Source organism: Mirounga angustirostris, unplaced genomic scaffold, assembly GCF_029215605.1.
Source record: "Mirounga angustirostris isolate CCGP_5_RB_7025 unplaced genomic scaffold, mMirAng1.0.hap1 SCAF_9, whole genome shotgun sequence".
NCBI classification, from domain to species: Eukaryota; Metazoa; Chordata; class Mammalia; order Carnivora; family Phocidae; genus Mirounga; species Mirounga angustirostris.
The window spans coordinates 3,520,528-3,536,194 of record NW_026991717.1 but is presented as its reverse complement, the minus strand read 5'-3'; the positions used below and the strand labels follow the sequence as shown (position 1 = coordinate 3,536,194).

The following is a 15,667-nucleotide window of genomic DNA, read 5'->3' as shown; positions in this document are numbered from 1 at the left end:
AGTTGCAGAATCAATTGGGATGCATAATAAAATTTTTGGTTGATATTGCCAAATTGCCTTTCACAAACATGTTGCCAATTACACTCCCACTCATAGTTTTAACAACTGTTTTCTCCATTTTTTCCAATGTGGGATATTGTCATTCTTTATAATTTGCTAAAAGGATAGATGAAAACTTTTAAGTGTATTTTTATTATATTAATTTTCCATGACTCTGAGCATTTTCTTATGTTTATGAGTTATTTTTTATTTTCTATGAAATACCTTCTCATATATCCTTCAATAATTGAAAGGATATTATTATTATTGTCTTATTATTAATAGGCATTTTCTCCCATTTTTCCTTTCCCTCTGATAGTTTTGCTTTATGTATCTTAGTACCATTTATCTAAAGCATATATGAAGGTCATGATAGCTGAATTATTCTCTAGATTATTATGAAGTGATCTTCCTTTATTTAATGTATTTTTGCCTTGAGTTAAACTTTGCTTGGCAATCATACATGATTCCTGTTTTATTTTTGTATATATTTGCCTAGAGTGTAAGTTTAAATCTTAGACCTTTATTCTTCTAAATTAAGACTCTTTTTAAAAACATAATCACAAAGCCATTATTACATCTAAAAATTAACAATAATCCCTTAATATCATCAAATATCCAGTCTGTGTTCATTTTTCTGAGATCATCTCATAAATATTATCTTATAGTTTACTTGTTCAGATTAAATATGGTTTCCTTTAGTTCTTTGAGCATATTTAATATAGTTTATTTAAAGCTTTTGTCTAAAATTCCAACTCTGGACTTACTCAGAGACAGTTTCTGTTGGTTGCTTTTATTTTTCCTGTGTATGGGCCATACTTTCTTGTTCTTTTGTAGGTCTTTAACTTTTTGTTGAAAATTGGGCATTTTAAATATAATGTTGTATATCTGGAAATCAAATTCTCACCCCCCCCCCAGAGTTTGTTATTGTTTGTTGCTCCTGTGTGTTAAGTAATTTTTTCCAATTTTGTAAAGTCTGTATTCTTTGTCACGTGTAACTACTAAAGTCTCTGCTCAGTTGGTTTAGTGGTCAGCTAATGACTTAAAATGTCTAAAATCAGTAAGTCTTTACTAAGGGGCTCTGGGTGTGTGTTAAGGCACAGTTCAACATTCAACCAGGCAGTTGACAACTCTCTTATAGCCTTCACTTCCTGCTTGTTGCAGAGTCTCAAGGTCAGCCAGAGGTGAGAATTTAGGGCCTTCTCATGTCTTCTCTGAGTATGGACACAGTCCTGAGCATGCACACAGCCCTCCACATATGTGTGGCCTTCTAGATTCCCAGGGGTGTGTTGGCACTTTTCAAAGCCCCCTGTGGACATCTCTATTTCCCAGCTTTTCCTTTTAAGCTTTTTGGATAGCTTGTTTTCTTCAACTGTTATCTACCACCTTGGGCAGCCTCAATGTTAAACAATTGCCTCTGATTGTTTTGGACAAGTGCCCCTTGGGAGAAGGCTGTTTGTACTGGGCAAGCTCCTAGGTAGGTAAAATAAAGACAGCTTTGTGAGTGAGGTCTTCCAAGGAACCATCATTCAGGTCAAATAATGACAGTTGAGAATTGGAGCTTTGAAGGCGCTCCAACCATAATCCACCCCTGTAGCATCTTCCAGATTGCTGATTTTCACAATGACTATGGGATGTTGGTTTTCAAGGTTACAGCGGAGGCTGAGAATGGGGGATATGGGACTAGGCAATTTAAAATGCCATAAAATTTGTTGTTCTTACCGAGTGTTTTTCTTGAATAAATTCTGCCCAGATTGCTGCAAGCCTTAGTTAATTTCCAGAATTTTGAAAATGTTGATTCTGACCATTTTTTTGTACATGTTTTTATGAAGGAGTGGTTTTCAGAGTTCCTTACTCCATCATTTTTGCTTGCTTATTCAAATTAGTCTCTAAATAAGATCCGTATGTTGCATTTGTATGTTATGTCTCTTAATTCTTTTTTTAAATTATAAGTACATCCTCCTCTCTTTTTATCCTTAATTATGTTTCTTAATTTGTTTTTAATTTAAGTATGTCCTTTTTCCCCCTTGATATTTATTTGTTAAGGAAGCTGTTAAGGAAATGATATTCATTTGTCTTACAGATTTTCCCATAATCTATATTTTTCTCATTACATTTCCATGATGTGATTTAGTATTTTCCTTTGTACCCTACATTTCCTATAAGTAGGTTGTTAAATATGAAAGCTTGATCATAATCAGATGTGTTTGTTTGTTTTGGTAAGAATACTTTAAAGTAGGTGTTATGTACTTCCTAATGCATCATATTAGAGACACATAATGTATGGTTTTCTGTCTTACTGTGATGGATACTTAATGTTTAAATGATGATAATATATCAGGCCTTCATTTATCAGCTTGGGTCCTTCTATAAAGAAAAACTTCACCTCATCAACTGTTTGGTTTCCCTGAAGTACAATTTGTGTAGAAAGGCATGGTAAATGCATTATTCTTTGCAAACAATGAGCTGGTTTGTAGCATCCTCAGAATGTGACCAGTGATTCTTTCCAGTGTTATTAAGGACTTAAGGATTTAAACATATTTCATGTGATTCACTTCTTTGCAGTTATTATTCTTATTAATGTTCAGATTGTCACATTTTTGCCCAATTGGATACTCTTTATGTTGACTCTGAAGTCCTTTCACATAACTTCAGTTCAGTTCACATGATTCATATCTTTGAGAGCTCCCTTACTTTTATTATTCCATAACAAAATTCTAGGATTAGCTAGTTCCTTTTCTGACTCAGACCTGGATTGAACCGTTTCTTTAAAGGAGCACTGGTCCTTTTTAGTGGGAAATGGCATTTGGAGGCACCACATGGATGCAAGGATGTTCATTCTTATTGAGTTGGTTAATATTTTTTGGATTTTCAGGCGATAGACTAGGAATAAATATTAGAGTGTATATATATGTATGTGATATAGTATATTAATATATTAACATTTATGTAAGTATGATATATGTTAGTTATAAAATACAGTTAAAATATACAATTAAATATTAATTAGAATGCACAAAAGCAGTTTATTTAATATCAGAATGCTTACTGAACTTTTTTTGGAGTTTGTAGTTTTTTTCCCTAGTTTCATTGAAAAATAAATGATGAACATCACTGTATAGGTTTAAGGCATACAATATGATGGTTTGACTTACATATATTGTGAAATGAGTACCATAGTAGGTTCAGCTAACATCCATCTTCTCATATAGATACAATTAAAAGAAAAGAAAGAAGAAAAGGAATAAGGAAAAAAAATTATTCCTTGTGATGAGAAAATTTCTCCTATATATTATACATCACTGTTAGCTGTAGTCATCCTGTTGTATGTTACATCCCTAGTCTTTTTGTCTTATAACTGGAAATTTGTACCTTTTAATCACTTGCTTCCAATACCTCCTTCCCCCACGCTCTGCCTCTGGTAACTACCAGTCTGATTTGTTTTTCTATGAGTTTGTTTTTGTTTTGTTTTGTGTTTATATTCATACAGTGTTTGTTTTTCTCCAGCTGACTTATTTTTCTTAGCATAATGCCTTTGAGGTCCATCCATGTTCTTGCAGATGGTAGGATTTTCTCAGTTTTTAATGGCTGAATAATATTCCATTGTATACATATATACCACAACTTATATCTTTTCATTCATTGATGGACTCGTAGGTTGTTTCCATGTCTTGGCTATTGTAAATAATGCCTATGAACATGCAGGTGCAGACATCTTTTTGTTAGTATTTTCATTTCCTTTGGTTATATTCCCTGAAGTGGAATTGCTAGATCATAGAATTGCTCTAGTTTTCGTTTTTTGGAGATACTCCATACTGTTTTCCACAGTGGGTGTTCCAATTTATAATCCCACCAACAGTGCACAAAAGTTTCCTTTTATCCAAATCCATGCCAGCATTTGTTATCTCTTGTCTTTTTTATTATGGCCATTCTAACATGCATGAGGTGATTTCTCATTGTAGTTTTAATTTGCATTTCCCTAATGGCTTGTAATGTTGTGAATCTTTTCATGTACCTATTGGCCTTTGGTATATCTTCTTTGGCGATATGACTATTCAGGTCCTTTGCCCATTTTAAATTGGGGTTTTTGTTTGTTTTGCTATTGAGTTGTATGAGTTTGTTCTAAATTTTGGATATTAACCCCTTATCAGATATATGCTTTGCATATATTTTTTTCCATTCCATAGGTTGTCTTTTCACTTTGTTGATGGTTTCTTTTGCTGTGCAAAAAAACTTTTTAGTTTGATGTAGTCCCATTTGTTTATCTTTTATTTTGTTGCTTGAACTTTAGGTATTATATCAAAAAAATCATTACCAAGACCCATGTCAAGGAGCTTGTATTCCTGTTTTCTTCTAGGAGTTACATGGTTTCAGATATTACATTTAAGTCTTTAAACTATTTCAAGTTAATTTTTGTGAGTGGTGTAAGATATGGGTCCAGTTTTATTTTTTTACATGTGAAAATCCAATTATTCCAGCATATTTATTGAAGAGACTGTTTTTTCTCCATTGAGTCTTCTTGGCTCCCTTATCAAATATTAGTTGACGGTATGTGCTTGGGTTTATTTCTGGGCTCTTGATACTTTTCCATTGGTCTATTTTTTTTGTTTTTGTTATGACATACTACACTTCAAAAAAAAAAAAGATTTAGTTATTTGAGAGAGAGGGAGCGAGCAAGCATGACGGGGGAGGGGCAGAGGGAAAGAGAGTCTTAAGCAAACTCCGTACTGAACACAGAGCCTGATGGGAAGGGGGGGGGGCTGGATCTCATGACCCTGAGATCACAACCTGAGTTGAAACTGCCAGTTGGACACTCAACTGACTGTGCCACCCAGGTACCCCAACATTCCACATGTTTTAATAACTGTAGCTTTTCAAGTATAGCTTGAAAGCAAGAAGTTTGATGCCTCCTGCTTGTTATATATTACCTTTAATATGTTGAGATACATTTGTTCTATGCCTAATTTGCTAAGAGTTTTTATCATGAGTGGATATTGAAGTTTGTCAAATGCTTTTTCTGTTTTTATAGAGATAATCATAGGGTTCTTTTCTTTCATTCTATTAATGTGATATATCACATTGATTGATTTGTATGTGTTGAACCATTCTTGCATCCCAGGAAATAAATCCCACTTGATTATGGTGAATGATCATTTTAATGTGCTATTGAATTTGGTTTGCTAGTATTTTATTGAGAATTTTTGCGTCTATATTGATCAGGGATATTGGCCTGTAATAGATTTTTTGTTCTTGAAGTTTTACTTGACAATTTACAAATAATGGTATTTAAAATTTTTTCTTTCTAACATATATTCCTATAAGTTATTTATTTTCTAATTACATTGAATAGCATAAGGATCTCCAGAAGAGCATGGAAAAGATGGTGATGATAATCCTTGCTTTGTTACTATGATGGAAGTAATTCTAATGTTTCACCATGAAGTCTGCTCATGGCTTCTTACTTTATCAAATTGGGGCTGTTTCTTTCTATCCTTGGCTTTAATAGGAATCTTATAATGTATACTGAATTATATCAGACACCTTTTTATATTCATTTAAATGATCATAATGTTTACTTTCTTTGATCTGTTAATATAACCAGTTACATTAACAAGTTTTATGTTGTCAGTAATTCATTTTTAGAATATATTCTGTTTACTCATGATGTATAATTCTTATAGAATTCTGGAATTAATTTGCTGTATTTTATTTATTATTTTTATATATCCATAGTCATAATTAAGATGTGGTTCATCTGTTAATTTTTGTGCTCTCTGTGTTTGGTTTGGGTATCTGAGTTATTTTAATTGTACATTTCTGAGAGCCTTTTAGTTTTCTTTTTATGTGCTTACCTGTTACTTAAGATTTTGCAAAACTCATCCAGTAAAACTTTTGGGCCCTGATCCTTTTTTTTTTTTTTTTCCATTTTCTATCTTCTTTTGTAAAAAATGTTTTTAGCTTTTGAATATTGTATTTGAAAAGTAACTCATCAGTACATTGTCACTATACAAAACAAAAAATACAGAACTATGTTCTTCTTCACTCATTCCTAGAACTTTCATTTCTTTTCCAAGAGGTAACTGCTGTCAAAGATTTGGTGAAAACTCTTCATGAATTTAAAGGATTAAATAATTAAAATCCCACTCTGTTATTTACAGATAGGCACTTGCACACTGCTATGCATTTTCATATTATTGTGTGTATAAATGTTATTCAATGCATTTACACACAATATGAAGTATTATATACATGTATATATTGCTATAAATAACATATGCATGAAAATGCGATATTAAACACATGTACTTTACAATGAGTTTATGCCTTATGCATTTTTTAATGTGGTAAAATATGCATAACATACAATTTACCATGTTAATCATTTTTAAGTGTATAGTTCAGCAGCATTAAATACATTCACATTGATATACAACCATTACCACAGTCTGTCTCCAGCTTTTTTCATCTTGCAAAACTGAAAGTCTGTACCCACTAAACAAACAAGAACTCTCCATTGTCTCCTACCCCAAGCCCTGGCAACCACCACTCTACTTTCTGTCTCTATGAACTTGACTGTTCATACAAATGAAATTATACAGTATTTATCCTTTTGTGACTGACTTATTTCACTTAGCATAACGTCTTTGTGGTTCATCCATGTTGTATAGCATGTGTCAGAATTTCCCCTTTTTAGGGCCTAATAATGTTCCATTGTATATATGTACCACATGATAGCGTCCCACTCATCTGTTGATGGACACTTGGGTTGTTTCCACCTTTTGACTATTGTAAATAATGCTATGAACATGGGTATACAAATATCTCTTTGAATCTCTGCTTTCAATTCTTTTGGGTATAAACCCAGATGTGGAATTGCTGAATCATGTGGTAATTCTGTATATAATATTTTGAGGAATTGTTTTCCATAGTGGTTGAACTATTTTATATTCCCACCAGTGGTTCACAAGCATTCCAATTTCTTCTCATCCTGAGGATTATTTTTGTTTTGTTTTTTTGATAATGGCCATCCTAAAAGATGTGAAGTGGGATTTCATTATGGTCTTATTTGCGTTTCCCTAAAAACTAGTGATGTTGAGCATGTTTTTATGCACTTATTGACCATTTGTATATTCTGTTGAGAGAAATGTCTGTTCAAGTCCTTTGCTCATTTTTACTTTGGGTTGTTTGTTTGTTGCTGTTATTGTTGAGTTATACAAGTTCTTTATATGTTCTGGAAATTAACCCTTTATCTGATATGTGATTTGTAAATATTTTCTCCCATTCCATGGGTTGCTTTTTTACTCTGTTGATAGTATCCTATGATGTACAAAAGTTTAATTATGATGTAGTCTAGTTTATTTTTTCATGTGTTGACTGTGCTTTTTGGTGTCATATCCAAGAAATCATTGCCCATACATATTGCTTTTTAACTTCCTTTTTTGTTCATCAGTATGTATGTTGGCTTTCTTTCCACATCAAGTCCTATAGCTTCTTATCATTACTTTTGCCAGACGTAGAGTATTCTTTAGTACAGAAATGTAATTGTTTGTTTCAGCTCTCCTATAATGGTGGACGTTTAAATAGTATCCATTGTTTTGTTTTGGGTTTTTTGCATGTATGTATGCATGTATATATTTTGCATGTATGCATGTATTTTGCATGTAGGTATGTTAGGAACAAACAGAAAATTTGGAAAGAATATTTATCCAAATGTTAGAAGTGATGATCTCTGGGTAGCAGGATTAGAAATAGTTTTATTTTATCTTCTTGCTTATTTGCATTTTTAATTTTCAATAATAAATGTATTTTTATCTAATAAAAACTTATAAACAAGTCAGCAAACATAGTAACATCCTTTGATCCAACAATTTTGCCCCAGAATTTATCCAAAAAGTTTGTTCTCTCTAAGTTAAACAAAAACAACATCTGCTTGAAGTAATTCATATCATTGATAATATGCTAATACCATTTAGTAACAGGCTTAATGTTCAAATCGGGGACTACTGGGGTAAAATTTTATATATGAGTCTAGATTATTATGCAGCCATGAAAACTAATTTCAGAATGCATAAAAGCAGGAAAGGAAAAACCTCTCTGAAGGCTAGGATTGCCCCAAGATAATGATCTAGGCCAGGGATCGTCATACATTTTTCTGTGTAGGATTAGAGAGTGAATAGATTAGGCTTTCTGAGCCCTGTTGTCTTGGTTACAACTACTCAACTCTACCTTTGGGTAGGGTAAAGCAGCCTTAAGTGAATGGGTGTGGCCAGACTTGGCCCCAGGAGCCCTAGTTTGAGCACCCCCCCAACTCCCCATCAAAGCACGCAGTTGAGGGCTGGGGGAGGAAATTGAGATGGTAGGCCAGGGAATTCATTTTAAACTTTCCTTTAACGTTTTTTTAAAAATGCTTTTAAGTGAAATTATGAGTAGTATGAATATGCCTTATACACACAGTAGGTGCTTTCCAGTGATTTCTTGACTCTGAGGCGAAGTGTAGTTAAAGAACCCTTTGCAAATGCTTCCATTTTGATTGACTTGCTTATCTTGATAGACCTTTCCAGCATAAGTTTTACTACATTTGTCTTGCATTCTTTCCTAGGGGAAGAAAATGTAATTGCTGTCCCTCTGGGAAGTCGGAGTGTAAGAATTACAGTGAAAGGACCAGCGCATCTTTGTAAGTACAATTTAATCCTAACATGTTTTTATTTCCTGATAGTTTATTTAGCCAACAAAAAAAATCTTTCTTTGTGTTAATGGGTAGGTAGGAAAATATCTCAAGGATTTTGCCAACCACCGTGAAATCATCTGTATCACTAGGGAATGATCAATACCCTGAATTTTTCTGTTCTCATGCCCCAGTGTTTGGAAATATACCAGTTTGGGATTAATCTCCTTGTGGGAGAGGAAATCAAGTTGTATGGGAAATAAACTATTTTTATGGGGAGAATAGAATAGTATTCAAGAGTTTTCTGGAGATTTCAAAAGTCTGGGACAAAAAATTTTTTTAAACACAGAACCATATCAGTGATTACAGCTGAAAAGTATAAGCTTTGTTGCCAACACATTGCAACTTCAGGTCCAGGGGCAGCGAAAATAAACACTGGTTTCCCAGAATACGGAGTTTGAAATGATAGAAGATTGCCACTATATTGTTTCTTTGGCCAAAGTCAGATGGCATCTCCTCTTTGTTTTTTGGTCTCTTAGGACCTAATAGAACAGGAAATAGCGGAGTTTGTCTGTTTCTTTCCCAAGGTCTCCTTGTGGCCAGAGATAGGACTTTCTTGGTCTCTTTCATAGGCGAATGCGTCTTTGCCAGGACTGGTTCCCTGGCCTTGAAGAACCTTACTGAGTTCAGCCATCTCTATCCATAAAAGTGCAAAACAGTACTTATAACTATTTTAAATCTACACAAATCAAGGTCCAGTGGATCAAAGTGCTACACAGATTGCCCCCCTTTTTTTTTCTGAGCCACCATCCTAGATTTTTGACTTGTAAAATTTTCTCTGGGCCACAAGCAACATGTTTTTGGTAGCTTTCAAGTGTGTGTGTATCTGTGTATGTGTGTGTATTTGCACATTTTGAATTCAGTAGTAATATTCCAACCAGAAATGTTCTTTGAGATAAGTTTATGTCAAAACATTTAAGTAAAAATGTTTAAGATCACCAATAATGTAGATTAAAATCTTGAAAAAACAAATTCTGTAGTACATTATGATCTCAATCAGAGAAGCAAGAGAATATCTTTGGGGCAGTGAGGGTGAACCATTGTTTGAAAGTCTTTTATTTTATTTTTTTTTACCCTTCACTTTATTTTATCAATTATGACTAAAAGGGTGTGACCAATTTTTTTTTTTTTAACTAAAATACTAAAATGTTTACAGTCCTGTGATTGTCACTGTATTCAAGGCTTTCTCTGTAAGGAAACATCAAAACATTTTCTAAGCATTTTAAAATGGCTTAAACCTTCATCCTTATAAATGTGAACTTGATTTTTGAAAACAGGTAAAAAACATTGAGATCCAAATTTTGTGAATCATTTGAGGGAATCACATTGGAACATACAGTTTGGGATTCAAAAATACAAAGCCCTGAATCTTAATAGTAGCGTTACTCATGATAACCATAAGGTGAAAAAAACCCAAATGCCATCAGCTGATGGACGGATAAATAAAATATAGCATATGTAGAATATTATTTAGCTAAAGCAGAGAATGGAGCACGACACACTCTACCACATGGATGGTCCTTGAAAACATGATGCCGTGTGAAAGAAGCCAGAGGCAAAGGCCACATATGATACCATTTATATGAAATGTCCAGAAAAAGCAAATCTATGGAGACAGAAAGTAGCTTGATGGTTGCCTGGGGCTGGAGGAAGTCGGGTTGGTGGGGAGATGGGGGCATAGTCTGCTAGTGGGTATAGGGTTTCTTTTGGGGTTGACAAAAATGTTCTAAACTTAGATCATGGTGATGTTTTCACAACTCTGTGAATATACTGAAATCGTTAAACTGGGTTATATATGGGCAAATTTTATGGCACGTGAATTTTATGGCATATCAAAAAGATGTTTAAAAAAATATTCAGTGACTGGGCCCAATTTTCTCAGGATGCTAAAGGCAATTCCCGAAAATTCAGCTCCAAAATTAGGTTTGTAAGTTCCAAAACCAAAATATATAGACAGTAAACAGAATAAGCAAAGATGAATACTTGGAGGCAAAATATTCATTTACATGCAAATATGTTCTGGTATATTAAACATAACTTTATACTCAAAACTGGCACTGTTCCAAGAACAGTGCTCAAAAATGTTCCCATTTATCCAAAGGTGACAGAACTGTTGCTTGGAATATTTCTCCACTGAACCATCTTGCAGTTGGCTCTGGAAGGGTTCCCGAAAGTTATCCTTCTCTGCTGATGAATAGAACCGGCTTCATTTATAAAGGGTTTAGTTAACATTTCTGAACATCTAAATATAGAAATGGTTTTATTTTCTTGATTTATACAACTGTTTTCTTAATTTTTTATTTGAAACAAAGCTATATTCCTGAAATAAAGCTTACTTTGCTGTAATAAATCATTCTTTTGAGATCCGTATTAATTACAAGCCTCCAAAAGGCTGCATAATGAAGAACTGAGAACACCCAGTAATGTTAATGTCACTCTCTTTGCCGTGGAATGGAATGTCTATCTTACCTATTGCCTAGAGGGGTGTAGATCCTAAATTTCCAGTCCTGTCCCATGCCTGGCCCCAGCATTATCCCAATTGCCTAGTCCCAAATTTCCCTAAAACTTCAAAAATGGAAGCCCTAAGAGGATTCCTGCAAAAGAGATTTTATTGTAGCAACACATCATGATTAAATGGGTTTGATTGCAATAGACTTGAGAAGCCAAGACACCATTAACTGAAAACCTCCCTTATTGATAGGGAGAATCATTTTGTTGTTGTTGTGGGGTTTTTCTTGTCCTCTGAGGTCCTGTTGATGACCATATACAGACATATACAGTTGACCCTTGAACAATGTGGGGCTTAGGGGTGCTGACTCCACAGCGGAGAATGTGTATAAAACTTTTGAATCCCCCAAAACCTTTTTTTCAATAGATTTTATTTATTTATTTGAGAGGGAGACCGTGCACGCATGTGTGCGCAGGGGGAGGGGCAGAGGGGGAAGCAGACTCTCCGCTGAGCAGGGAGCCCAACATGCGGCTCGATCCCAGGACCCTGGGATCATGACCTGAGCCGAAGGCAGACACTTAACCAACTGAACCACCCAGGCATCGACTCCACCCCAAAACTTAACTGCTAACAGCCTACTGTTGAGCAGAAGCCTTACTGACAACATAAACAGTCAGTTGACACGTATGTTGTATGTTATTTGTATTATACACAATATTCTTACAATCAAATAAGCTAGAGAGAATAAAATATGATAAGAAGGTCATTAAGGAAGAGAGAATAGGGGCACCTGGGTGGCTCAGTTGGTTAAGCGACTGCCTTCGGCTCAGGTCATGATCCTGGAGTCCCAGGATCGAGTCCCACATCAGGCTCCCTGCTCGGCAGGGAGTCTGCTTCTCCCTCTGACCCTCCCCCCTCTCATGTGCTCTCTCGCTCTCATTCTCTCTCTCGCAAATAAATAAAATCTTAAAAAAAAAAAAAAGGAAGAGAGAATACATTTACAAGACTGGACTGTGTTTAGGGGGGAAAAAAATCCCTCTATCAGAGGACCTGCCCAGTTCAAACCCATGTTGTTCAAGGGTCAACTCTAAAAATATAAACATAGATGCCTACCGCCCAAAGGACGTGGATGTTGGATCACATGTGCATGCACTGTTAAATATCACTCGACTCTAAGCCTCAGGTTGGTGTATTTATAAGTGACTTCACTGTGCTGAATGCGTGTAATGTGTTTACTTAGCGATACTTCTGTGGCCTTAGATTCTAAGGAGACCTTTACGGGATGGTTAACAGGGGGCTGTCTCTTCTGAAGGAAGCCTGGGCTGGTACTCCTTCTTCCACTAGAAGCACCAAGGCACCTTCATCATTTCTTTTATTAACAACTGGGATGGATCAGAATATTTAAAGGCACCATTATAGACTTGAGTTGTGAAGATTTGGGGGTAATTTAAGAGGGCCTGAGGAGGAGAGAGAAGTCAGCAGTGGACAACAGGGATGAAGGCCCGTACCCTCTGCTGTCCATAGTGGTGGATGTGTTTATGGGCTTCCGGGGGTCTCCACTCAGCAGGAGCTCTCTTGCTGCAGAAACCACAGACGGATCCGGGAAGGCTCTGAGAGCTCAAGGACCCTGTGTGCTGATCTCATGAGCCAAGAATTATACTTTAACACAACATAGGGCTGTAGTCAAATACAGTAGAATGCTAGAAATTAATAAAACTTAAAAATGTATTTATAAGTCAGTGCATCATCTGAATTGTTGGTTTTCACCAACCCTGTCTGTCACTTATTTTAAGAGGCATAGGCACTAAAGAGAAGCAAATTTACCATCTGCAAAAAATGACAACTTTTGAAAAACTCCACTGGCCCCTGCCTCACCCGGAGATTCATCACACTGGCTTTGTCAATCCAGTTGTCAGAATCATTTGTATCAATGAACTCCACCTTCATCAAATCACTCCCCCTGTCTTTATTCACCCACTTCTGACTCTGACACAGTAGAGGTCAGAGCCCCTGCCTTCCACCTATGTTTGCAACCAGTGTTTGTGACCTACAGAGCTGGAAGCTTTTTTTGAAATCATTGCAACGAAGACATTTTATCATAAGCATATGGATAATTGGATATTGGACTTGGATAATTCTTATGCACTTGAAAACTGGTTTTGCTCCTTGAGTTCTCATGTCCTTGCCACTAAAGGTCTTGGATGCTGTCCAAGTGATGGAATAGACTTGACACCAAAACACAAAACACCAGGACCAGACTAACAGAAGTGCTGGCCTTTGGTTTTAGAGGGTGGCTGTCCTACTGGTCTTCCCTTCCTCCCAGATTCTGACACCCCGCTGTAGCTCTGTAGCCCAATGGCCCTCGGGACACTGTGGTCCAGAAGGCTAATGCCGTGCAATCACAACCCCAGCACAGAACACTATTTGAATTTAGTCAGCTCATTTCAGGCTGAACCTCAGGCTGGAAGCTCGGTGTTTTGCAAGCCTTCCATGAGGGTGGATTTTGTCCAGCTTCACTCTGTGTCATGATGTGGCTGGAATGCTCGCTGCATCTCCTCCTTTCCTTTAGAGGGATAATCCACCCAGGAGAGGGCCTTCTTACCGTCTGCAGCTCCCCATCTCATTTTTACTGACAGCTCACTTTATAACACTCAGCTTTATATCTTCATTGGAACTAGGAGATGAATTTAATCTCACACTTTCCAAAAATCTACTGCAGTCATGGAGATCAGGGCCAACATGGTTGGGGTTTTGTGTGGCTGAGAGTAGCCAGCAGTATTCTTCGACCGCTAATGACTCCTGCAGATCAAGGAGCTCATGTCCAGCATTTGAGTTTTCCCAGAAAAGTTCCCAGCCTGCCTGTCAGGCATGATCAGGGACGTCTCCTCATGCCTGTTATGTAGTCTGTCCAGGACGCTTGGATTCCTGCAGATGCTCCAGGGGCAGAGCGAACTCAAAGGAAAATAGCCAAGCATAGCTGCGTGCAGATGGCAGCCCCCAGTGCCAGACAGTTTTGTTGTGCTTTATCAGCTTTCCTGGGGTTCGGGTTCTGTTGTGTCCTTTGTTCAGGGTGGTCAAAGAACCATTGAATATCCATAAACCCAAGTGTAGGTTTCAGAGTAGAAGAGGACCCATAGGATTGTCTGCTCTGACATCACATTTTAGAAATGAGGCAGTGAAGGGCGCCTGGGTGGCTCAGTTGGTTAAGCGACTGCCTTCGGCTCAGGTCATGATCCTGGAGTCCCGGGATCGAGTCCCGCATCGGGCTCCCTGCTCAGCGGGGAGTCTGCTTCTCCCTCTGACCCTCCTCCCTCTCATTCTCTCTCTCGCAAATAAATAAAAAATCTTAATAAAAAAAAAAATAAAGTAGGGGTTAAACTGTGGACATTTTTCTGTAGATCTGAAAGCCCTTCTGTTCATATAAAAGCAAATGTGAATAAAGCGATAACATGCGGGACAGAGATCTTTGCGGTGATGTAATATTTCTGTATCTTGATCGCCGGTGATGTGTGATAGATGCTGTCGAATGTGGTATGAATGCTCACATTGTACCAATGGCAATTTCCTGGCTTTGATATCATACTCTGGTTACATAAGATGTAGCCATTCCTTTGGGTAAAACTGGATAAGCAGTATATAGGACCTCTCTACTATTTTGGCACCTTCCTGTGAATCTCTGATTATTTCAAGGCAAAAAGTTTATTTTTAAAAAAGCAAATTCAAAATTCATGGTGATTTTGTCTAAATAGAAGACTGGGTTTAAGATCTTCTCAATGGATGATAAAATGAGTAACATATCTTTACCTTGAATAATAGCGGCATCATGAAAAAAATAGGAAGAAAGAGACAGTTTCTCTTTCCCCTTATTGTAGAAAGGTCTCCAAAGAGTTGGATAGACCTAATTGGACCTAACCAATGAAGTTGGGACCTAACCAATTTAGCTGTGGACAACTAAAAAGTTTACATATGTATTCCACCAACCTGAGTCAATGTAAACCAAGTGGATATCCTGTTATCATGTTGATATCATACGCTGATAAATGTAGTGAATTATATTGTGGAATAGAATGCTTTTAAGACAGCCCTCTCATTTAAATTCTCTTTTTAAATTTTAGTTATTGAGTCAAAAACACTTCAAGGAAGCAAAAGAGAACACAGCTTTAACAGCCCGGGAGTTTTCGTCATAGAAAACACCACAGTTGAATTTCAGAGAGGCTCAGAGAGGCAGACCTTTAAGATTCCAGGACCTCTGATGGCTGATTTCATCTTCAAGGTAGGATGAGCCTCTTCGTCAGCATCCTGCCTCCGAAGCTCAGCACATCTTGAATTTCCAAAACATTGAGTGTGTTCTGGAGCAAGTCATCAGTAATTATTCCTGCACAGAGCCTGTATCACTGATATTTCCGACGTGGCAGTGGGTTCCTCAACATTGTTCATCTCTCTCCAGTGTCTGC

General features: G+C 36.6%; 1 protein-coding gene across 9 annotated transcripts in view; it reads left to right on the top strand.

Annotated features, from left to right (window-relative positions):
* Positions 1-15,667, top strand: part of ADAMTSL3 (ADAMTS like 3) — a 372,820-nt gene that overhangs the window by 194,932 nt on the left and 162,221 nt on the right. For all 9 annotated transcript variants that reach the window (XR_010404803.1, XR_010404802.1, XR_010404804.1 and 6 more), the window contains exons 8-9: positions 8,639-8,713; positions 15,329-15,486. Coding sequence is in view for 6 of the 9 variants with exons in the window: in XM_064569802.1 (XP_064425872.1) it covers positions 8,639-8,713; positions 15,329-15,486 (233 nt within the window). In the remaining 3 variants the exon portion in view is untranslated. The remainder of the gene's footprint in view (positions 1-8,638; positions 8,714-15,328; positions 15,487-15,667) is intronic.